Raw genomic sequence first — 24,148 nt, 5'->3', positions numbered from 1 at the left:
GACGCTGAGACCGCACACGGGGGCGCCAGCAGGGGCTGTGGCGTTGTGTGCGCGTCCGGAACCAAGGGAGGATGTCAGACACTAAGAAGACAACTGCTTCTGACGACAAACACTTCCCGAGGAGCGTTTGACAACCGCTGGGATTCAGTTCTAGCAACACTCGTGGAAAGACCAAATGAGTCATCTACCGTGCTCAATGCTCTTTTGTGCTTATTTTAATAAGCCCATGAAATACATGTCTTATGTAATTCATACTAAGTTTTTGTTTTTTTTTTACTTTTTATTTTTCTGAAGTTAGAAATGGGGAGGCAGTCAGACAGACACCCGCATGCGCCTGACCGGGATCCACCTGGCACGCCCACCAGGGGGCGATGCTCTGCCCCATCTGGGGTGTTGCTCTGTTGCAACCAGAGCCATTCTAGCGCCTGAGGCAGAGGCCACAGAGCCATCCTCAGCACCCGGACCAATTTTGCTCCAATGGAGCCTTGGCTGTGGGAGGGGAAGAGAGAGACAGAGAGGAAGGAGAGGGGGAGGGGTGGAGAAGCAGATGGGCGCTTCTCCTGTGTACCCTGGCTGGGAATTGAACCCAGGACTCCTGTACGCCAGCTGACGCTCTACCACTGAGCTAACCGGCCAGGGCTTGTTAAGTATATTTATAGACATGTACATACATATATATATTTCACACTTTAATTCTTAAAAATATACTGAGAAATTAGCAAGTACAAAATACAATGTTTACTGTTGAGCTTTTAATTGTAAGAGACATCTTACAAAAAGTAATCAAAACATTTTTCTGTGTCCCTTAACTCAATCATAATCTAAGTAGATGAACAAGCAGTAGTGTAAAATATGCACATTATGATATTAAAATTAGCAAGGTTATAAGATTGAGCTGTAGGTGACAAGACATAATTTACTACAGTCGCAATGTGTGCATGCATATGCCCTTTTATAATGTGTTGAAAAGGAACTACTCAAACTAAATTCACTATTTTTGTACATTTATAAATCTTTTTTTCCCCTCTTTCACTACACATTCAAAAGCATCTTTAGTAATAAAAGAGAATCTAATTTTATTTACCATTATGGGGTAGGACATAGTGCCAGTGTTATATTTCAATGTATTCTTATCCTATAGCTTTGTCTGCGAGAAACAGACATCCTGCCTAACGCACAAGCTCCCATCACTAGTGACGCACGTTCCTTCGTCTGCACACCGACCTTGTTAGCACTCTTTAAACATTCCACAGACTCCCAGAAACGAATCAGCGCTCTCTTGTCCACCCTTTCCATGTACGTTCGGAAGTACTCTCGGTAAGAAGTATTGGCCAAGATATCTCCAAACTGAAGAATCTATTAAGAGAATTAATAAAAAAAGATTTTAAAATTCAAATTGTAAATATTAGACTGCTTTAACTTCCAATGGATTAATTTCTACATTTGGGGGGGGCGGGAGGTGAAAATTGTTGTGAGACTTGTAACAGTTGTTGTGAATTACAACAGACAACAACAAAAACTGATCAAGGAAACCTGAACCAGGATTTTGGTTAAGAAAGACAAGACAGTGATGGCTGCCAGGGCCCAGAGCGGGTGAGAGGTCACTTTCAAGTTGAGTGACATGGGTGAAAAGATTAGATCAGTGGGTCTCAAGTGGGGTCAAGAAATTACAAAGGGCACAAGGACACTTTTGGGGGTAATAAATATATTTACTATCTTAACCATGGTGATGATTTCATGAGGATACCTATATGTCCAAGTCTTCGTATACACTTTATTTATATGCAGTGTACTATATGTCATATGTCATTATACCTTAATAAAGCTGTTTGAATAAATAAGTATTCCATCAAGCCTTGACAATAAAGTTGCAGAAAAATGATGTACATTGTTCACATTAAGGACCCCCTGCCAGGAGAACTTTTATTGGAGTACTTCTTCTATTTATAGATTGCTGGATTTGATTTGCTAAAATTTTGTTAAGGATTTTCTTTTTAGGGTCATGAAGGATATTGGTCAGCAGTTATGTTTTTTAACTCATGTTTTTCTCTGGTTTGGTACCAGTTACCCTGGTGTCACAAGAAGAGTCCTTCTTCACTTATTGAATGAGGGTGGTTAGGACTGCTATTTAATCTCTGCCTTAAAATGTTTAACAGAATTCACTCGTGAAGTGATCTGAGTTTGAAGTTTTCTTTATGGGAGGTTTTAAATTATTAATTCATTTTTAAAAAATATATCTAGGAGTAATCAAATATTCCATTTCTTTTTGAGTCAGTTTTGATCATTTGTGTTTTCAAAAGGATTTGTCTAGTTCAATTGTAAAAATTATTGGCTTTAGTTGCTCATAATATTTCTTTGTTATTCTTTTCATGTATGTAGGATCTACACTGATGTTCTTCTCTCATTCCTAATATTAATAATTTGTCTTCTCTCTCTCTTTTTCTTGGTCTAACTAGCATGTATAAATATTATTGATCTTTTCAAAGAACAGCCTTTTGCTTTCTTTTAAAAGATTTTAATTTTTGATTTTACAGAGAGTGGAGCAGGGGGTTAGGGAGACAAGAAATATCAACTCATAGTTGCTTCACTTTAGTTGTTCACTGGTTGGTTGTTGTATGTGCCTTGACTGGGCAAGCCTGGGATTTCGAACTGGTGATCTCAGCATTCCAGGTCAAAGCTTTATCTACCCTGCCACCTCAGGTCAGGCTGATTTCATTGGTTTTTCTAATTGTTCTCTAGTTCACTGATTTCTGTTGTTGCAGTATTTCCTTCCTTTGAGTTATTTTAGTTGTATTTTGTAGGCTTTAAGATGAAGATCACTGACTTCTGACCTGTCTTTGTTTCTACCATTCAATTCCTTGTTCTCCAGCCTATTTTGTCTGATGGTAACATGAGCTACTTTAGATTGTTTTATGCTTAGTCTTTACATGACGATCCTTCCCCTCCTTTACCTTCAACATATCTGTAGCCTTATATTTAGTTTCTTGTAGACAACATATAACTAAGCCTTGCCTTTTATTTATTCACTCAATTTCTTTTGATCGGAGAATTCATCTAATTTTGAAAGCTACGTTCTGAAATAAAGTTAGTGGTGATTCCTCTGGATCAGATATGATTATGCTAGAGCAAAACTGCTCTATCTATGAAGATGGCAGAATGACCCCAAACTCACGCAAGTCTTAACTTTAGAAAAGCAAACCATCATAAATATAAAAGTCTGTAATATTATCTGAGCCGTCCGGCCTGAAGGCTGGAGGAAATGGATTCACGCTGAAGATAAACTGTTGCGACAGAAATGGGTTTCTCCTTTCCTAAGTATCTGGAAGAATGAGTTAAAATGGAGCTAGAACCAGATTAAACCCAATATAGTAGCAGCTTCTAAATAACTTGTGCTGAAATCACATTCAGTTCTCCTAAAATGACCTTCCTTAATCTTTTGCAGGATTTTTCTCTATTATAACATCTAAAATCATATCATCTTCGGACTAGGTAGCTAACCGTCAGGCACTTCTCCTAGGTGTATATCTCTCATCCGTGTTGTATCACTTATCTATCATTACATGGGACCCTGATAGCAGGGACTCTGTCTTCTTCATTTTGTATCTTAGTACCTTGCACTGTAACTGAGAGATTGAAGACCCTCAATAAATGTCCATTAAATGAATGAATGAGTGTATGAATGAATGAATGAACAGGATATAAGAAGACCTCATCTACAAAAATTGTAGCTAGAAATTTACTTAAGAGCCCAGAGACTGAGGAGGAGGAGGAAGAGGGACAACATTCAACTTGCCAAATCCAATCTTTCTCCAATGATTACCAAAAGGTGAGGTTTTCACTTTGGGCCACAAAGCCAAATCGCAGAAAGGTACATTTGGTAATAGCAAAATAAAGACAGCTCCAGTGGGCGTGGACCCCTCTATACAACAAGAGCCACTCAGGGCTGCACTTGTGCCACTTGTGCAAGATGCTGCAGCAAAGTTAGTCCCACGAGGAGCACACCCTCGCTGAAGAGGCTCTAATGGCAGCTGGGACAGAACGAGGAACAAGCTCATCACCGGAATGCGGAGGAAGGGGAAACTCACGGAGAAGCAAGAGCTGAACAGGAAAAGGTCAAGAGACTAAAAATCAGAATAAGCGAGACTGGAGGCTACAGCCAGCTCCGTGACACTGCTGCTGCTGCTTGTGGTGAAGCGTCACTTTACAAGAGGAGTCTGCAGTTTGCCTTGAAGCCCTATTCTTAAGCACTACAGCCAGCTATGTGACACTGATGCTGCTGCTTGTGGTGAAGCGTCCCTTTACAAGAGGAGTCTGCAGTTTGCCTTGAAGTCCTATTCTCAAGCACTACAGCCAGCTCCTCACAGGGGACCATGGCTGTCCCTTTCCACACTGACAGCTCTCAATCTTGGGAGACGTGCATGGTCCTTGAAAACAAGGACAGGTACAAGGCTGGGCCAGAACACGTTCTTATAATGATCCATGACTTAAGGACTTGGCATCAGACAGTCGAAGTTTTGTTGCACAAAAACAGCCACTGATATATTATGGTTTAGTGAGGAAACACTCAGATTTGTGAATCAAGTAGATCTGGGTTTTTATCTAGAGCTGCCTCTTCCTATCTACATGGCCTTAGGTAATTTAGTTAGAAGAAAATCAACTGTTTCTTCACCTGTAAAATGGGGACATCAAAGTACGTGTTGCACAGCCATGAGGTGAGAGTTAAGTAAAACACCTTTTACCATTTAAGACACCTTCCACTTCATAGGTGGTTATTTCTATCCAAGTGGCAGTGGGTGACATGAGCGGGTCCTTGCAAATATAAATATGCTCCTCTAAGACTGTGGGAGGGCAAAGGGGGGTACACATCAGCATGTGCACACACTACACCCACCTCGGGCCTGTCTATCCGACCCACCACATTCCCGGAAGGCAAGGACACCAAGTGACTCAGCTCCTCACTCGTCAAAGCAAACACGAGAGTATATATTCTGAACATACGTCTTAAGTTAAATACCAAAGAGCTAAAGGACTATGTATCTCTGATCCCATCGGTGTTCATAACAAACAGGAAATACTCAGAACAAGAAACTCAAACGTTCTACCTTCTGGCTTTGCGGCCCCTCTCCCTCGTCCAAGGCCCCGTCCTCCTGCTGGTCGTAGGCCGGGCCTCCCAGGGCTCGGATTCTCTTCTCACACTGCCTCTTCGCCACCGTCAGCTGGTTAATGTACCTTTTCATGTTCCTGGCCCTCAGGAGGTCAGCTTTCATCGCAGCCGTTTCTTTACCTGGAATGGGATGGACAGTATCCGGTCAGAGGACAAGGCACAAAAGAGGGACGCAACAACTGAACCAGATGAATGTCTGGTGTTGTAGTTTTGAAAAACAGTGGGTACTAACGAATAGAATGGAATAGAACAGAACTAAATTCATGCTAAACATACACATACTCTCAAAATATGTGGAAATATCACTCATTTCTAAATGTATCACTGACAAATCCACTCAAATGTAAAACATTTTTAAAAACCTCCTCTGTGCACATATGCTCACAAATCAATATGCATGTTTGTATGTATATATGCAGTTGACTCTTGAACAGGTCCACTCAAATGCAAATTTTCTCAATACATTTATCCCCCATAATACCTGGGGCTCAGTTCCCAGCCTCCTTCAGGTCCCCAGGGACCTGAAGGTCAGGTCTCAGGGAAGACTTCTCCGGCCACCTTATTTCTAACTGCAACCCCACCCTGAAACACAGCTTTTCTCCCTCTCTGCATATTACCATATTTGTAGTCTACCTGCTTGTCCTACATATGTCCTCATAAAGGTCATTTTGTTTGTTTATACACTTCCGTATCCCCAACCAGCACCTACAACCGTGCCTGGAAACATATTAGGAACTCATGACACATTTGTTGAATGGAGAGATGAACTGTGTCAAATGGCAAAGAAAGGTCACGGACAACCTAGGTAACATTCCCTGAGGGCTTACCACGCACCAGGCTTTGTGCTCTCTCTAGAACTCTGGTTGTGAATGAGAGAGGTGGGGTGAGTATCCTCAGCTCCCCCTCTTCACCTTATTCTAGTGTGGTTCCCATCCCTCCCTTCCTCCCAACCCGCTCCTGCCCAGATCACTACCCACGTTCCCGTCAACCCCGTGGGCAGTTTTCAGTAGAGACTGGACTCAGAGTTACATTATGGTCCTGGCTCTCCACTTACGAGCCATGTGATCTTAGCAAGAATTTTTAAAAATTTAATTGGAAAACAATTGCAGTGGTTTAGTTCCTTAAGTTAATACCATAAAAGTTAAAGTAAAAGCAAAAGCTCACGCAAAATTAATTTTTAAAAATGAATAAGCATTGAGCATCACCTTATGGAGAATAAATGGACTGCTTTGCATACACAATCCGAAGTAGTTGGGGGTTGGAGGAAGGCATTTTTCCCCCCAAATAGGACAGAAATGAGTTGGTTTTAATACTGGTAAGAAAGAACCAGTTAAGAGAGAAAGGGAGGTGATAGATGGGGAACGGAGCCCAGAAGACAGATGAGAGCTTGGCCATGGGAACGGCAGCTCCACCACTGTTGGGACCAGGTGGACGTAGCTGCAGGCAGGTCTGGGGACCCGGGTGGACGTAGCTGCAGGCCAGTCTGGGGACCTGACACTGTCGGGACCGGGGTGGACGTAGCTGCAGGCAGGTCTGGGGACCGACACTGTCGGGACCGGAGTGGACGTAGCTGCAGGCAGGTCTGGGGACCGACACTGTCGGGACCAGGTGGACATAGCTGCAGGCAGGTCTGGGGACCGACACTGTCGGGCCCGGGGTGGACGTAGCTGCAGGCCAGTCTGGGGACTGACACTGTCGGGCCCGGGGTGGACGTAGCTGCAGGCCAGTCTGGGGACCGACACTGTCGGGACCGGGGTGGACGTAGCTGCAGGCAGGTCTGGGGACCAACACTGTCGGGACCGGAGTGGATGTAGCTGCAGGCAGGTCTGGGGACCGACACTGTCGGGACCAGGTGGACGTAGCTGCAGGCAGGTCTGGGGACCGACACTGTCGGGACCGGAGTGGACGTAGCTGCAGGCAGGTCTGGGGACCGACACTGTCGGGCCCGGGGTGGACGTAGCTGCAGGCCAGTCTGGGAACCGACACTGTTGGGCCCGGGGTGGACGTAGCTGCAGGCCAGTCTGGGGACCGACAGGCCGGCGCTGAAGCAGGGCCCTCCCATGGATTCCGCTGCCTTGACCAGTGAGTGAGGTCATTGGCCCAGAGCGAGTGGGTGGAGAGGGAGGGTTGGGAGGCTGCAGAGGGGGGTAGTGTGGAGTCCCCGGTGGAGAGCAGAGCAGGCTCAGTCGGGGGCATGGTAGGACCGTCAGCTGTGCTCAGGGCCAGGTGGCCACCAGGCAGGTCAGGGGATACCTGGAGGTAAGCCTAACACACTCGCTAAGACTGGAGCTACACGGATACAAAAAGAGGGTCTGGGCTTTGTTCCTGGGGCCCCGACAGTGGCGAGTAAGTCCTGCTCAGCACAGCTCGGCTAGAGGCCCCCACCCCCTCGGGAGATCATTCCCTCTCTCATGTCCCACTCATTAATTTGTACAAATGCTTAAAACAGGGCCTAGGCAGGCCGGACCCATTAACGGGAAAACACACACAACATTTTATCTTTCAGAAGCAGCTTTGTCCAGTATCTACGACAGGTCACAGGCAGACTTGGGTCACAGATGGCCTGGCTCAGGAGGGTCTGTCAGGTAGTATGCTCTTCCACCTGTGTGCCCGTCACGGCTTCTCGGCTTGTCCAGCGCTTGGCGGATGGCGGGCGAGGCCCTGACTAATAATTTAGTAACTCAGCATCCGTCTCAAGAGTAAAAAATGGTCCTTCAGGGCCTCCTCAGTGGGGAGATAAGGATCAATGCAGTCTGCTCTCAAATTAGTCTACGCAAACTAGGATGCTTTGTGTGTATACCTAAAGAAATACATACTTCGAACAGATTTTCAGAAAAATCTCATTTTTAAACATATCTCCTTAAAAATCTAAATTTTGTGCATAGCATTTAAAATACCCTAAATTGGGGTAGAAAAAGTGCTTTTTACAAAATAAACCAAGACCACAATTTTAATTTTGGGTGAAAACAGGCCAATAAAGAGACATAATGGGGAAAAAATTGACACACTTAACAACCAATTCTTCCTCTAAGAACCTTTAAAGCTTTTCTAAAAGTACAAAAACTAGAAGCAAATTCCAAAGAAAAGGAAGAAAAAAGGAGAATCAATCTTTCTTTAGAGCCCAGCTGCAGGGCTGACGGTACTCTGGTGTCCTACTTAAATGTCGCCTGCTCACGTGACGGGCTTCTGTTTGTTAAGAGGCAATACAATGCCATTGTCCGATCAAAAAGCTTGTTGCTTAGACAATTCTGTGTATTTCTGTCTCAGTAAATTAATGTCACTTTCAGGGCTAAATGACTAACATGGGACTCATGCAGCCCATGTGTCCGACATGCAAAAACCCTTGTTAACCCAGCAATGCAGATGAATACGTATCTTTATGACCTGAAAACCCATTTATCCAAGAAATACTCAAGTCAAGAAAAGTACAGACGACGGGGGTGCGACAACCAGTGTGGCCCAGCTCAAGCCAGAGTCATACGGCTGTTCCTCTGTGGGGCCTTAGGGCAGACGATGCATTGTTAAAAAGCCACTAATCACACCACCTCTAATCTAGCTCAGTAAAGAAGACCAAAGCAACAACGAACACACACGTGGTACCATTTTCTAAGGCAATTAATTATAAACGTTTACTGCTTTGCCTCCTAGATCACTTAGATTCTACTGAGGGCAAAGCAAAAGGAAATGGATTCATTTGGGTTCGTTTACTAAAGAGGACATTTGGAGTACAAATTAGGTGAACTCTTCTGCCCATGGCTTAGTTCTTCCGTAAGCAAGGGGAGTGGCTCACAGTAAAACAAAAACACCAGGGCACAGCGATTGGGTACAATTCCTAATGAGGCAAAGGAAGGTGAGGTAACTTACAGTGCAAACCAGCAACACCAGAAATAGCACAGTACAAATGGATTAAAATGCTATCCCCTCTATTTTTCAGAAATTCAAAAATGTCAGTTGTGGAATATTTCTTTCCTCATAACACCTATCAGACTCCAGAGCACGTCCTAACAACAGCACCGCAGCGGGGCCAGCGCGGCCGGGTTTCTCAGCCTCGGCATGACTCACGTTGTGGGCTGGGTAAATCTTTGTCGCAGGAGCTATCCTGTGTATTGTAGGGGTGAGTAGCAGCATCCCTGGCCTCTACCATTAGATGCTAGTAGCATCTCTTCTCCCAGATGTGACAACCAAAAAATGTCTGCAGGCATTGTTAAATGTCCCCTGTCCCCTGGAGGGAGGGGCAAAATTGTGCCCCCCAGCCCGACCCCATTGAGAAGTGCTAAATACAGAGACGCAACCTCTGTGGTGGTGAAGGAGGCAGGCAGCATACCTGTCCCGACCCCGACTCCCCGCAATGCATGGGCCCTCTCACGACCCCCCTCCCCAGGTAGCCGAGGCAGGGAATTTGGAGAGTTCCTCATCAGAGGGACCTCCACTCCTCAATCTGTCCGCAACTGACACACTCCCAGGCCTTGGAATCTTCCTTAAACAAGCAAAAAGAAATTTTCATAAACCCCTTGAGTGTACTAACTCAAGGAGCTGCTGAGGAAAGAGGTGTGTATTTACTCAGGCCCTGGTCAAGTTTCCAGGTGAGAAATGGTGCTTGACTTCTTGACAGCAATTCTCAGTAATTACTCATCATCACCAACGTCTTCAGAATTATCTGGAAATCCCCTCAAGGGCGGCCGGGAACGAAAACAGACTTACCTTACTTTTCAACTGGAGGCCAGCAGGGTCTTTGTTTTATTTTTAAAGAACAAAGGGGATTTTCTTAGCACACCAAACACTTAAGTTTCCTGAGGTGTCAGTCCACTTCAGCAGAAAGCACATTTGAGGAGCAAGGGAAAGGACAGCAGGAGGGGTGGCACCGTCCACCTTATAATGAGAAAACCAGGAGACCCTGACCCTCCCGGCCTGGCCAGCTGTCCCTGCAGACCACCTGCTTCCTTCCTTTATACACGCCCAGCACTTCCTTAGGTTAGAGACCCCCCAACATGTTTACAGTGCACTCGGAAAGTAATACTGTCATATCCATTAACCCACACATTCAATTCCCAGCAGAGCCCTGCTCCCAAATTAGAAGAAACTGAACAGCTATGAGATAGGTGCTTAGAACACAGCCCTCGTCACACCCGCCTGTGCGCATGAGTAGTGCCGTGGGAAGAGTCCAGGACTAACACTCGGGAGACTGGGCTCAAGACCCAGATGGGTGTGCTGGGCACACAAACAGGTGCACACCTGTTCTGGTCCCACAGGGCATGCTGTTTAAGCTTGCTGGACCAGAACTTATTTGCATAAGTGCAGGTGTTAGAATACATTATGACTGAAGCTTTTTTGGGGGACAGAGTGGCAGAGTGTCCTATAAAATTACGAGACTAGAGACAGTGTAACAGAAGTGCTCTGAGCCTCAAGGCAGAGAAGGAGGGGCAAAGTAGGACGGAGGAGAGGACAACTGGTGCCAGATACAGCAGTCCTCACAGTGCATGGCAATGGCCCCTATAACAAGGGCAGGGCACCAGCCTGGGTGTTTTGTAAGTTTAGGTCATTCATACATTAGGAACTATTTGTAATGTCATGTCTGGATGTTAGAATTTTAACATATGAATTTTGGGAAGACACAAACGTTCAGCCCGTAGCAGTTATTTTAATAGATCATTTCTCAACTACTCAGCTGTTTGAACTGTAAAGAAAGAGCTAGAGGGCGGGTCCTGAAACGGCAACCGAACACGGCGGTGGACCCATAGGAGTGTGGTTTGGGGGCAAGCAGCAGCAGCCCGCTGGAGCCTTGACAGGGCCAACCTCAGGCCCCTCCAGGTGACAGGGACGGAGTCCGCGCTGGCCCAGCAGCCTGCACCTCACAAGCCCTCCAGGAGAGTCCAATGTCCGCGATGTTTCCAGAACCACTGCTCTACAGAACCACGTCCAACCTTCAGGATAGCGTGTCAAGCCCCATCTCACCAACACATGCCAAGTGGCAGTCCAGTACTTTCCCTGACGCCACCCAAACACAGGAGGCTGTTCCACCTGCTTCTTCATGGATGGACACAAGGTACCTGCTACCCACATCCACCTGACAAGCCCAGACAGAATGGGAGCCACTCAGTCTTCCTGAGTCACTTCTTACTCTCCAGAGAAAGCCTTCCGGACCTCAGCTCCATCGGCAGACTGCTCCCCACGTCCACTACTGGACCCTGGACACGCAACCCTCACTACCTTTGCCAGATTGCACCCTAACTCTGTGTGTCTCTCTGTCCCCTCAATAGACTGTGATCGCCTAAAGGTCAGGAACAGTTTTCCCCACTGCACAGCTAGAGCTACACGGAATGGCACTTGAAGATACGCCTGTAGGATGACCAAAGACCTACTTCTGGTGATCAAGACATCTTCCAGGGTGCGTTCTCCACTGACACGGGGGTCGTAAGAGAACCTAAGTGCTCTCTCACCCACCCAGGATCAGCGGAGGCAGGGTGTGACCAGAAGAGACTTTTGAGATAAAACACAGAGGACGAGTAGGAGCGACCTAGGCCGAGTGACCACGCACGAGGAGCCTTCATTCTAACAAGAGGAGGGTAACAAGGGTTTCAGGCATGGAGGTGACAAGATAAGAACTCTGTATTTTTCATCACTATGGCTTTGGTATGAAAAGCATATTAAATAGGGGCAGCAGCGGAGACAAGGAGACCACTTAAGAATGAGAGGGAAGGAAGGAGCGAGGACGACTGTTGTGTCTCTGACTTATAGGGATGGGCAGCGATGCCGTTCAGAGAGGAGAAACCACGGGTGACGCGGAATCACGTGGGGCTTTTTTCTGGACGCTTTTATCTGGCAGTACAGAGTGAACCGGTTCATTCATTCCTCAGGCTTGAGGGGTCCCCACCACGCCACTTCTGCCACCTTGCTGCACGGCATTTCTTTTCTTTAGGTCCTCAAAGTATTTTCACGGTTGCATGTCATTCCTTAACCATCAATGATTACGACTGAAAAAGACTTGTCAGAAACACCCTTAATGCTGCAACAAAACTGTACTTGTAGCACATAGTACATTCAGAAGTCAATTTCCCATCTCTAGGTTGAAACCTAGTCCTAGGATCTTCCATCTGTTCAATCTCTTTGTAAATTTCTTCAGTTTCCCTCTCGCACAGAGCGTGTGGCAATCAGGAGAAACAACACTGGGAAGGGCACTGCTTACAACAGCACACACGTCCTGGCAGCACCTCGACACGGCCACGCTGCGACAGGAAGCACCAGCCCGTTTTCCAGGAGTCAGGAGCTGGTGCCGACAGGTGGGGTTGGCGGCAAGAGGTTAACATTCAGACTGAGGCTTTTCTGCCTGATGATAATCTTACTCTCTAAAAATGCACCCCTCCTCGCTCAGGGACCCCCACTCCCGGACACCGTGCCCCTCCTCACTCAGGGACCCCCACTCCCGGACACTGCGCCCCTCCTCGCTCAGGGACCCCTGCTTCCGGACACCGCGCCCTTTCCCGCTCAGGGACCCCCACTCCCGGACACTGCACCCCTCCTCACTCAGGGACCCCCACTCCCGGACACCGTGCCCCTCCTCACTCAGGGACCCCTGCTTCCGGATACCGCGCCCTTTCCCGCTCAGGGACCCCCACTCCTGGACATCGTGCCCCTCCTCACTCAGGGACCCCTGCTTCCGGACACCGTGCCCTTTCCCGCTCAGGGACCCCCACTCCCGGACACTGCGCCCCTCCTCACTCAGGGACCCCTGCTTCTGGACACCGCGCCCTTTCCCGCTCAGGGACCCCTGCTTCCGGACACCGCGCCCTTTCCCGCTCAGGGACCCCCACTCCCGGACACTGCACCCCTCCTCACTCAGGGACCCCTGCTTCCGGACACCGCGCCCTTTCCCGCTCAGGGACCCCAACTCCCGGACACTGCGCCCCTCCTCGCTCAGGGACCCCCACTCCCGGACACTGCGCCCCTCCTCGCTCAGGGACCCCCACTCCCAGACACTGCGCCCCTCCTCGTTCAGGGACCCCCACTCCCAGACACTGCGCCCCTCCTCGCTCAGGGACCCCCACTCCCGGACACTGCGCCCCTCCTCGTTCAGGGACCCCCACTCCCGGACACTGCGCCCCTCCTCGCTCAGGGACCCCCACTCCCAGACACCGTAGCCCTCCTTTCTCAGGGACTCAGGGAATGCAGTCCAGTGTCACTGCCAGCAGACGTTTCTGAACGAACACATCCGCCGTCTTCCCTGATTAGGAACTAACTAGTGCCTGTCCGAGGTCTCCAACTTCATTCCCTTCCGCACAGCTCCTCCCTCCTGTCACTGACTCGGAAAGACAAGGAAAAGGCCCCAAACCACGCTTCTGTTGGCCTCTGTGTGTTAATTAGAAGCCGGGCACCTGTTTCAAGTCCCTGGCCCACTCCTTGGCCTGCAGACCCCTGGGGGAGGTCTAGCCTGCAGGTACCCATGTCTGCTGTGACAAGGAAAGGCTTGCTCCTCGCTGGGGACAGCAGCACGCCCTGCCCTTCGGCCTCAGGCATGACTGAGGGGTATGCCAGCACCTGGCACACCACAGGGGCTGGGGGCCACCTCACACCTTACTTATTCTTCCCTGGGGTCTGGGGAACAAGCTCTTCATTCAAGGGGAACAAACATGGGGAAAAAAATAAAACAAAACATCTATTTCTTTAAAAATCTGCAAGAGTGGAAGGAGGACAGAGGTATTTAACAAAGTTTAACTAAGGAAAAGGTTAAGTAAATTATGAAACACTAACTCACTGGAGTCATTTAAATGATCAAGATTATGTTTCAAGATAGAAATAAACATTAAGATTAAATTTGATGATGTGACAATATGAAGTCATGTTGAGTTTAAAAACAGAACAAAAGCATTATCTACCCAATAATTTTAATCTTTTATGAATTATGACTGCAGATGAATCAAGTTTATAAAGGAACACAGAAATACAAAGGTTTCTATTAGGATATTTTCTTTCTCTAATGCTGTTCTACTATTACTATAATAAACTAAAACATTTAAATAGAAGCCAGAAGAATGCTCACACTCGCCACAGCTCTGACAGGAGAGAGAGGACGGGGGAGAGACCTTCAGACCGCGTATCTGAAGGAGACAAATTGGTTCTTACCCTTGTGCCTCTTCAGCTGGGGAAAGCTGCTAATTGTCGTTGCCTGGATTATTTCCACTACAATTTGATACCTGATTTAAAAAAAAAAAAAAAGGAAGAGAGAGAGAAAGAGTGAATAGAAAGAAAACAGCATTCTCAAAGGTATTTTTAGATTGTGTCTGTACCAATCAAATAAAAAATCGCCTTACTTGTCCCTCAAAGCTTCCCCAGTCCTCTAATTCACATTAATATTTCTCTTCTCTGAAGCCCTGAATTGCTGCTGCTCTGAAAGAGCATCTATTTAGCTATGACTTTATATTGCTGCCTTCAAGAGTCACAGTTCCACAAACAGTGCTGTGAACACAGAGAATAGCATGTCTATTCCTTTTTGCTTCTTTACAAGACTCCTTCAAAAATAGTAACACATCTGAGCTTTAGACAAAATTGCGCCCTGACCGGGCGGTGGTGCAGTGGATAGAGTGTCGGACTGGGATGTGGAAGACCCAGGTTTGAGACCCCGAGGTTGCCAGCTTGAGTGAGGGCTCATCTGGTTTGAGCAAAAGCTCACCAGTTTGAGCCCAAAGTCGCTGGCTCGAGCAAGGGGTTACTCGGTCTGCTGAAGGCCCACGGTCAACGCACGTATGAGAAAGCAATCAATGAACAACTAAGGTGTTGCAATGTGCAACGAAAAACTAATGATTGATGCTTCTCATCTCTCCATTCCTGTCTGTCCCTATCTATCCCTCTCTCTGACTCTCTCTCTCTGTCTCTGTAAAAAAAAAAAAAAATTGTGGCCTTGTCTGAAACAAAGATATGCTACCATTTTTCTCTCCAACTTGACCCTGAGCCTCTTTGAAGACAAGGATTGTGTCTTGTGTTCTCCTATAGGACCTAGTCTGGCAATAAACATCAGGTAGGCACTCAGTATTAGTGACAGTTGTGGACTGAACGTTTGGGTTTCCCCCCAAATTCATATGGTGAGTCCTAATCCCCACTGTGATGAGGTCTGCAGGTGGGACGTCTGGGAGGCAATTAGGTCACAATGTTGTTGTCCTCATAAATGAGATGAGAACCTTTATAAAAAGGAGCCCAGAGAGTTCTCTTTCCATCAAGTAAGATTATCGCGAGAAGACAGAAAGTGTGCCTTCACCAGACACCCAATCTGCTGGCCCCTTGACCTCAGACCTCCCAGCCTCCAGAACTGTGAAAAATACATGTTTGTTGCTTAAGCTACTCGTTCTATGGTATTTTGGTTACAACAGTAAAACAATGAGCTAAATTAATAAGCATTAATATCTGTAACATTAACAGGTACCTGTGTTGTAGAACTGGGCACCTGAAACCTGTATGATTGTGTTAATCAGTGCCACCCCAATAAATTCAATTAAGAAAAAAAACATTAACCGGTACAAATAATATTCTGAACAATCTGTTCTTTTCATATTCCTAGTAATTCATGCTCTTGAACAAACGGTACTGAAAAATAATACATAGCATCTGAGTAAAGAGTCAAATGTTTAAAACAAGTCCATAAATTATAATGTAATACCAGCTAACACAGATTCCTCTCATTAGGTACCAGGATCCTGTTTAGTACTTTAATTTATATTATCTCATTTAACCCTCATAGCGAGATGCTGTGATTAACCCAACATTACAGAGGAGGAAGTTGGAGTTCAGGTAAGCTATGAAACCTACACAGGGACTCACTACTTTTAAGTTCTGAAGCCAAACTGACAAGCTGGGGCTGCTTAACTCTAAAGCTCATGTTCTTAACCATTTCCCTGCTACCCTAAAATTCACGATAAGTTAATGGTTATCTTGTCTAAGGGCTTTCAAAGCATATAAGCACGGTCAATGCCAGATAATCTTCCCACTCTTAGTGCGTCTGCTCTCTCTTAGACACCATTTCCCTGCCAAACCAGGCCACACGCAATCCCCCCCAGTCTTTCCTGACTCCCAGCCTCTGCTGTTTTCTCTCCCTCTTGCATGCAACCCCTCCTCTGGCCTGTTGAAATTCTGTTTGTTCTTAAACACTCAGTTCATGACCATTCCTTTATGAAGCTTCTTAGATACTTCTTATAACCCTCTCTTCGACAGGATGAAATATTTGTTCCTACACCTTTAGCTCTTCACACTCTACTTCTGGCCTGAATATCTTGCTTTGTATTTAACTATGTATGTATTCCCACATGGGTCTCCTTTGTTGGACTGTTAACAAACCCCTTGATGGCTGGGGAAAGAATCCAAGGATCCACAACCAATTCCTCTTTATACACACCAGACCCTCCACACAGTGCTTTGCACAGAGAGGCAAAGCATGTTTGAACATGGTTAATGAATGTGTAGAATTCACTTTCACTTGATACCAACAGGCAAGGTAGGAAATGAGTGACTTCCTCATTCTCAACAAAGCCATAGGAACAGATGCATCCCCATGCAGGCTAGCCTTAATGGTTCTCAGTCCGCTGGGGCGGTTTACAGGGATACCTGTCACTCACTTGGCTTTCTTCCTAGAGGAAGACATGATGGCAACTTTAGTGTAAGAATTAGGAAGACAGAGATTTGAAACATTCTCTGGATCAGCAGTGCAGAGATTGCTAGTATATGTTTTCCCAAAATGATAATGTAAACTCTAGTATTAAGAGAAAGCAGCATAAAAATTCAGCTCTTTCCAACTTTAGCAAGATCCTACCTACAGTATCCCTTTGTTCCAGGGACAAGGAAAAAGAAGTCACACAAAGACAGCTGCCACCTGCCCATTGGAGTCGCAACCTCACCTCTTTAGATATACACACTCAGCTAAACTAATCAAGATTCAGAGCAGGTTTATGAACTCTTCCCATTAATCTTGAACTCACCTGAAAGGCTACACAGTCTTTCAAAATAATCACCTTAGAAATCTATAGACTTATTGTCCCTCTACTGTCAACTGTTCAGAACAGCTTTGGAATTCTATTGTATTAGAACTGATGTCAAAACTATTTAGAAACCTAATAAAAAAAAATCATCTCTTCATTTCATTAGGCACGCTTCACATGATTGTTTTAAAATATTACTTTAAAGCCATTTTGGGCATACACACGCCAGACTGTCTTAGCAGACAAAGGCTGGACAAATCCTAGTCTCAGGTGCACGGTACGGTAAATGGTTTAAAATACTCTTATATTAAAGTTAGAAAGGATATGTTGTAGATTAGAATACCATATATATACACACACATACACACCAATGTTTAAGAAACAATTAAAAACTTAACATATCATGCTTTCATAGTTGCCACAGGCTACTTTGTAGTACTCTAGAAATAATGTCTTCATAAGAGGGAGTTCAATTAAAGCATTGGAGAAGAAATAAAACCACGGTGCCTTCAGGCAGCTCAACTGCAGCTGTTTCCCAACATCTGGAGTGTATCAGAGTAGTTAGGAATGTAGCTCTGACACCAGAAGGCCTGTGTTCAGACCCCGCTTCCAACACTGACTGTGTCACCTGGGACAACTACTTAAGCCTTCTAAATCTCACAAGTCCTCACCTGTAGAAAAAAGAATGAGTATTTCTACTGGTAGGGTTGAAGAGTCAATGAGATGACAGCTTGGAAGTATTTGGACTCGTGCCTGCCCCGCAGAGAGAGTTCAATAATGTTCACTATTACTAGTGTTCCATAACCCAGCTACCAACTGTTTAGACATACATTAGGGAGATGGTGTGTGCGTGTTTTAATACACAAAAGTTTTGTAAGTAACTTACTTTTTTCCTAACTACAGGAGGGTCTCAGCCTAATCAATCTAAGACCACTAGGGTCACTGTAGTCCAACAAAATCAGGTGCACTGACCCACTGCAACGAGCAGGAGGAACCGGGACCTCTCGCAAACAAAGACAATGTAGAGTTACTGGAGGATTCTGGGAAAGGATGGAGTGTAGACGAAATTTAACTGAAACTGCAGTGGGATAGACTCAACATAGGGCTGGGTACAGGTCACTCTCAGGTGGGCCCAGGGTCCCACTTGCTTGGAAACTGCAATGAAGATAGATTTGAAATGTTGAGCCCAGAAGCCCCTTAACTGCATCTGGACTGATGGGTGGGTGAGAAATGGGGCTGCTCCTCTGTGTCAAGGTGACTGAGACCCTCCTAGGAGCGAGCAGGATGCGTCACCCTTACAGACAGGATTTCAAACAGCAGCTTTTAGCAGGCTAGGTAAGATCTAAGAGAGCACAGGTTCTCAGTGAGTGCGAAAGCAGTCGTCACTCAAAGAAGGGAATCATGCTGACATGTTACAGCGGCTGTGTGGACTTGGAAGAGAGACTGTCTCCTGCGAACTTGGTAGCTGCCTCTCGGATCTGTTAGCCCAGCCTGGTGAATGGATGGGCAGACTGTACTCGCTCGGGCTGAGTCAATTTTTACTTTCTCTAAAGGGACATATGTTCATTGAAGAAAATGGGAAAATACACAAAGCACAATATTCAAAGTTAATCACAATTAACATTTGGTCTCTTTTTATAAACTTTTCTCTAGGCAAACATAGTATTTTGTTGTTTTACAGAACTGAATTTATACTATAAATACTGCCTTAGAGCCTTTCTCATTTATACATTAAAGGTTACTATCTTCCAATATCATTAACTATTCTGACGCAAGACCATTGTTCATGAGATCTGTTACATAACACGCGTCAAAAGTTTTATTTTTTTTACCCAACCCTTATTGTTAGGCACTTTGGTTCTTTCAAGCTTTTCTCTATTTTAAATAAAATTGCAAGAAACATTCTTGGAGAAGTCTTTCCACACATTCATGATTATTTCCTTCAGATAAATTATTATAATAACTGTATCAAAAAGAATGCATACTTTTGTGACCTATTTTTCATATTCTAAAACCATGTGACAAAAAGGTAATAATTTATACTGCTCCTAGCAGGACATGAGGCTGTCTGTTTTCCTACACCCTTGTCAACACTAAGTGTCATTAAATTTTTAATATTTCCCAATATTATGAACAAAAAGCAAAGTATCTCACTTTAGATTTTATGTCCGAGTACTAACTACTGAGGAGAACAAGGTTCCGAACTACCTCTTCATGAGGTATGTCTGGTGGTGTTCGGGGCCAGGGAGCAGCAGCAGGGCAAACATAAAGATGTTCAGTGAGGACTCGGAGGAGTGAGAGGCCGTCCACTAACGGGGCTTTCACACCTGCTGTCCACTTTTCTAGTGTGCAGAAGGGAGGAGAGTCCCCAGGAAGACTGAGGCATGCTTCCTAACATTTCCCTCTTGTGGCACACACAGAGAATTCTATTTGAATAGAACACCAGGTAACCAGTCATCCCAGGCCCCACCCGCCACCTTGAGGGGTTGGAAACCTTCATCTCCACATACCTGTGCACTGCATTTGAAAGTTCTGAACCAGAGCAGCCTAAGCTATCTTGATCTTACATATATGCACACACACAACTCATGCTATATAGAGAAAATAATCTGTAGATACACACACACACACCCAAGCATGAACAGTTTTCATCTATTTGTGATAAGTGAATTTTTATTTTCTTAATTTTGTTTATATCTTTTCTTTCCTTCTTTTCCAAGTGAGAGGAAGGGAGATAGAGGTAAGAGTCCCCAGCATGTGCCCCAACCAGGATCCACCCAGTGCTCCGTTTGGGGTCCATGCTCTGCTCATCTTGGGTCATGCTTGCAACCAAGCCATTTTTAGCACCTGAGGTGGAGGATTGAGGGAGCTATTCTGGGCGCCTGGGGCTGATGTGCTCAAACCAACTGAGCCATAGCTGTAGGAGGGGAAGAGACAGAGAGAGATGGGAGGGGGTGGAGAAGCAGACGGTTGCTTCTCTTGTGTGCCCTCACCAAGAATTGAACCCAGGACATCCACACACTGGGCCAATGCCCTACTACTGAGCCAACCAGCCAGGGCCTTGTTTATATATTTTAATCTTCCTAAAATAACTATATTACCATGTATTCATTTTCTACTTCCCAGATCCTGCAGAAATTATGTCACAGAAGCAACCAAAGCTTTCTCGTCCCTGGCTAGCTGGTACCCTTTAGTTAACCTCAAGAAAGCCAAAGTTCTTCTCTGCCATCTGTATCTAGTTATCACTAGTGTTCTTTGTGTCTTTATGTCAGCCATTAACCTCACTAGTGTTTATTTACAACTAGTGCTCCACTTACGACCACGATTGGGTCTGACAGACTGGTTGTAACATGATTTGGTCGTAAGTTGAGTAGGCTATATGTACAGTACTGTGAAATGATGTTATAAAAATCTTTAAGTCAAACAACTAAGGTGTCGCAACAAAAAACTGATGATTGATGCTTCTCATCTCTCTCCATTCCTGTCTGTCTGTCCCATCTATTCCCCTCTCTCTTTCTCTCTGTCCCTGTAAAAGAAAAAAGAAAAAATAAGAAAAAAAAAAACAAAAAAAAAAATCTTGAGGCCCTGGCCGGTTGACTCAGTGGTAGAGCATCGGCCTGGCATGTGGAAGTCCCAGGTTCGATTCCCGGCCAGGGCACACAGGAGAGGCACCCATCTGCTTCTCCACCCCTCCCCCTCTCCTTCCTCTCTCTCTCTTCCCCTCCCGCAGCCGAGGCTCCATTGGAGCAAAAGATGGCCCAGGCGCAGGGGATGGCTCCTTGGCCTCTGCCTCAGGCGCTAGAGTGGCTCTGGTCACGACAGAGTGACGCCCCAGATGGGCAGAGCATCGCCTCCTGGTGGGCGTGCCAGGTGGATCCCGGTCGGGCGCATGCGGGAGTCTGTCTGACTGCCTCCCCATTTCCAGCTTCAGAAAAATACAAAAAAAAAAAATCTTTAAGTCATATTTTATCATAATTTTCTTTCATTATTGTTATATGTCATAATTTTCTTTGTTTATTTTATGCCATTTGTATCATCTCTACACCATTTTGTTTCTTATTTTTACATTCGTCAGGTTTAAGTAAAACACTGCATTACCAGTACAACTGGTTTAGTATTTGCAAAGACAATTTCCTCTTGGTAGACATCTTGGGAGGGGGTTGATGAAAAATATCCAAGACACAAAACACAAATTGCTGTACCGAGTCTGGGATAACAGTTGAAATGGTGCACATGGAAATGGTAGTGCTGCTGGAAGCTGGTCTGCACTGTCGTATGCTCAGCTGAGCAACACTTGCACTGCCAGACGCAGAGCAGTCATGTCTAGCGATTGTGGTCATAAAGTCGAATGGTCGTAAGTTGCATAGGTTGTAAGTTGATCGATATTTATATAGACTTCTGTGCAGCACCATTGCTGGGTTCAATTCTTACATACAGCATTTTCATTCTGAATGTTTCCTAAATATCATATTTAGTTGCCTATTTTTATGTTCTACACTGAAGACATCCTAATGACTCTTCTATACGTTTTAAGTGAAGTTTTTCTGAAATAAGATTGGATTGCCCCATCTCAGCCATTAATCCTATTCAAGCCAGGATCTGAGAATTTCTTGCCTCCTGCTGACCACTGTTGTTTCCTCAGCTCTTACTGGAACGCCCGAGTGTACTGAGAACTGTACTAATGCAGTATGTGCATCCTCTCATTTAATTATCACAACAACCTACGAAATAGAAACTGTTTCCTCCATTTCACAGTTAAAACTGAAGCTCGGCATGTAAAGGACTTGCCCAAGGTCATGCAGCTTGCCAGCAGCAAAGCAGAAGCGAACCAGGCCTGTGACACTCGGTCTACTTGAGCCCAGGTTCGCGGCCCTGCTCTACTTTAGAGGCTTGACTGACCCCTGTAGGATGGCTTCCTGCCTCCTCCACAGGAGCTGTGTTTCCGTCTGTCTAGTGCAGGGTCATCCAAGGACAGAGCGTGTGGCCGCCGCTCAGTGCTGTGCAGGAGCCGGCTCAGAGGCTTGTGCCAGCTCTCGTTTTCAGGAATGAAACCTACCATTCTTAAAATTGAATTGGGCAAACTTATAATTAAGTTATATTGTTCTAAATGTAAGAGTACTCAAAACTCATACATTTCCTAGTCACTGTATTCATTTTACTGTTATCTATGCTCAAGGTATTCTGGCTCAAGGTGTTCACACCACAGCAGTCGACAAATGCTGCACGTCAGGGTTTCTTCACCCCTCCACGCGCGAGCCAGGGTTTTAAATGACCAGCACACCACTCTTATCACCTCCCTACCCTGAACTAGACCTGTGAAGCGTCAAATTCTTTTCTGCGAGTAGGGACTTGGCACCACAGTCTTTGTTTTTGTTTTTAAGAAATAAAGCATTGTCTACCCAGCCGACTCCACCTCAACTCTTGAAGTTTCATTCTAAGTAAAGGAAGGTCCACCCAGGGTCTCTCCCCACCTCCCACTCAGCCTCTCCCCCTAGAGGAGGAAGAGGTTTACAGTCTGACTGGAAGGAACTAAGGAACGTGTGGAGCCCCGCCTCTCAGCTGCTCCCCTTTACCAGCTTGCGCTCTCTGCCTCCAAGGCCAGCCAGCGGGGGACTGTGCCCCTTGGGGGAGGGGGCAGAGCAGGGACAAGGTGGCCCCTATTCCACTGCCAGGTGGGCAAATGTCTAGTTCAGAAACTCATCTTAGTGACTGCAGGTTTACATATATAGACCGCATTGTCCATGATCTATCAGCACTGAGAGTGACACTTTGGTCTTTGTTTGCCTTAGTCCTTGGCCCGAGATGGCTCCAGACCTCAGGGTGGAGAGAGGAACATTGCTATTTACTGGGTCTCCTCAAACCCCAAACTGAAACACTGAATCCCAGTGGGCCAGTGGTAACTGGTCAGTGTTCACAGTGAAATTAAATCTATTTAATCCTTGGTCTCATGATTATAACAACAAGTAGCAGCTAACAGTTAGGAACATAGAGATGGGGAGGGGAGCCCAGTGCTGCACCTGGACTGCCTGGTGCCCCACCTGCCTTTTGTGAAGCACCCGCCTTCCCACACCACCAGGGCTGCTCCGCTGTGAGCACAGAGCGATCCTCTAAGGCAGCGGTTCTCAACCTGTGGGTCGCAACATTTTCTGATGGCTTTAGGCAACCCCTGTGTTTTGGTCATTCGACCCCCGCAGGGGTCGCGACCCACAGGTTGAGAACCGCTGCTTTAAGGTCAGTTATCACAAACTTTTTATTCCAAAACTTCCCCTTCTCATATCAAATTTTGCATTGCTGTCAACATTCAAGTATCCTGACTCCTACATAAAAGTAATCTGCGTTCTCTGATATGTTTCACTCCCACCTCTGTGACCTCTGCTATTTTTTGGACTCCAACAGAAGAAATTATATTCTGAAGTCAATGTACTTTTACTTTTCATAAAAGTGTAACCTTTTAAAACATTTTTTTCTTAGGTAGCCTATCATTTTAACAAGTTTTTATTTTTATTTTTATTTATTTCAGAGACAGAGCGAGAGTCAGAGGGATAGACAGGGACAGACAGGAACGGAAAGAGATGAGAAGCATCAATCATCAGTTTTTCGTTGCAACACCTTAGTTGTTCATTGATTGCTTTCTCATATGTGCCTTGACCGTGGGCCTTCAGCAAACCGAGTAACCCCTTGCTCGAGCCAGCGACCTTGGGTCCAAGCTGGTGAGCTTTTTGCTCACACCAGATGAGCCCACGCTCAAGCTGGCGACCTTGGGGTCTCGAACCTGGGTCCTCAGCATCCCAGTCCGACGCTCTATCCACTGTGCCACCGCCTGGTCAGGCAACAAGTTTTTTTAAAACTAAATTTATATCCATTTATCATTATTATAGAAACCCTCCAGGCTTCTCTTTGCGTTTCACGCCATGATTTTTCTCTCCTCGTCCACCCACTCTGACCCTTTCTCCGAGGCTTGTATGTGCTGACTGGTTCCTGACACAGTGCTTCAGTCGGTCTTCCGGTATGCACACTGGTCTCTCTC

The 24,148-nt window shown here is 45.8% G+C and overlaps 1 protein-coding gene across 1 annotated transcript in view; it reads right to left on the bottom strand.

Moving 5' to 3' along the window:
* Positions 1–24,148, bottom strand: part of SNX25 (sorting nexin 25) — a 103,748-nt gene that overhangs the window by 31,249 nt on the left and 48,351 nt on the right. The window contains exons 6-8 of the mRNA XM_066380177.1: positions 14,282–14,352; positions 5,103–5,284; positions 1,225–1,356 (exon numbers count right to left, since the gene is read on the bottom strand). Coding sequence (XP_066236274.1) covers positions 1,225–1,356; positions 5,103–5,284; positions 14,282–14,352 — 385 coding nt within the window. The remainder of the gene's footprint in view (positions 1–1,224; positions 1,357–5,102; positions 5,285–14,281; positions 14,353–24,148) is intronic.

The sequence above is a fragment of the Saccopteryx leptura genome, chromosome 4 (genome assembly GCF_036850995.1).
Source record: "Saccopteryx leptura isolate mSacLep1 chromosome 4, mSacLep1_pri_phased_curated, whole genome shotgun sequence".
In the NCBI taxonomy this organism is placed as follows: Eukaryota; Metazoa; Chordata; class Mammalia; order Chiroptera; family Emballonuridae; genus Saccopteryx; species Saccopteryx leptura.
The sequence above is the reverse complement of the archived record's forward strand: the minus strand, read 5'-3'. Positions and strand labels throughout refer to the sequence as shown.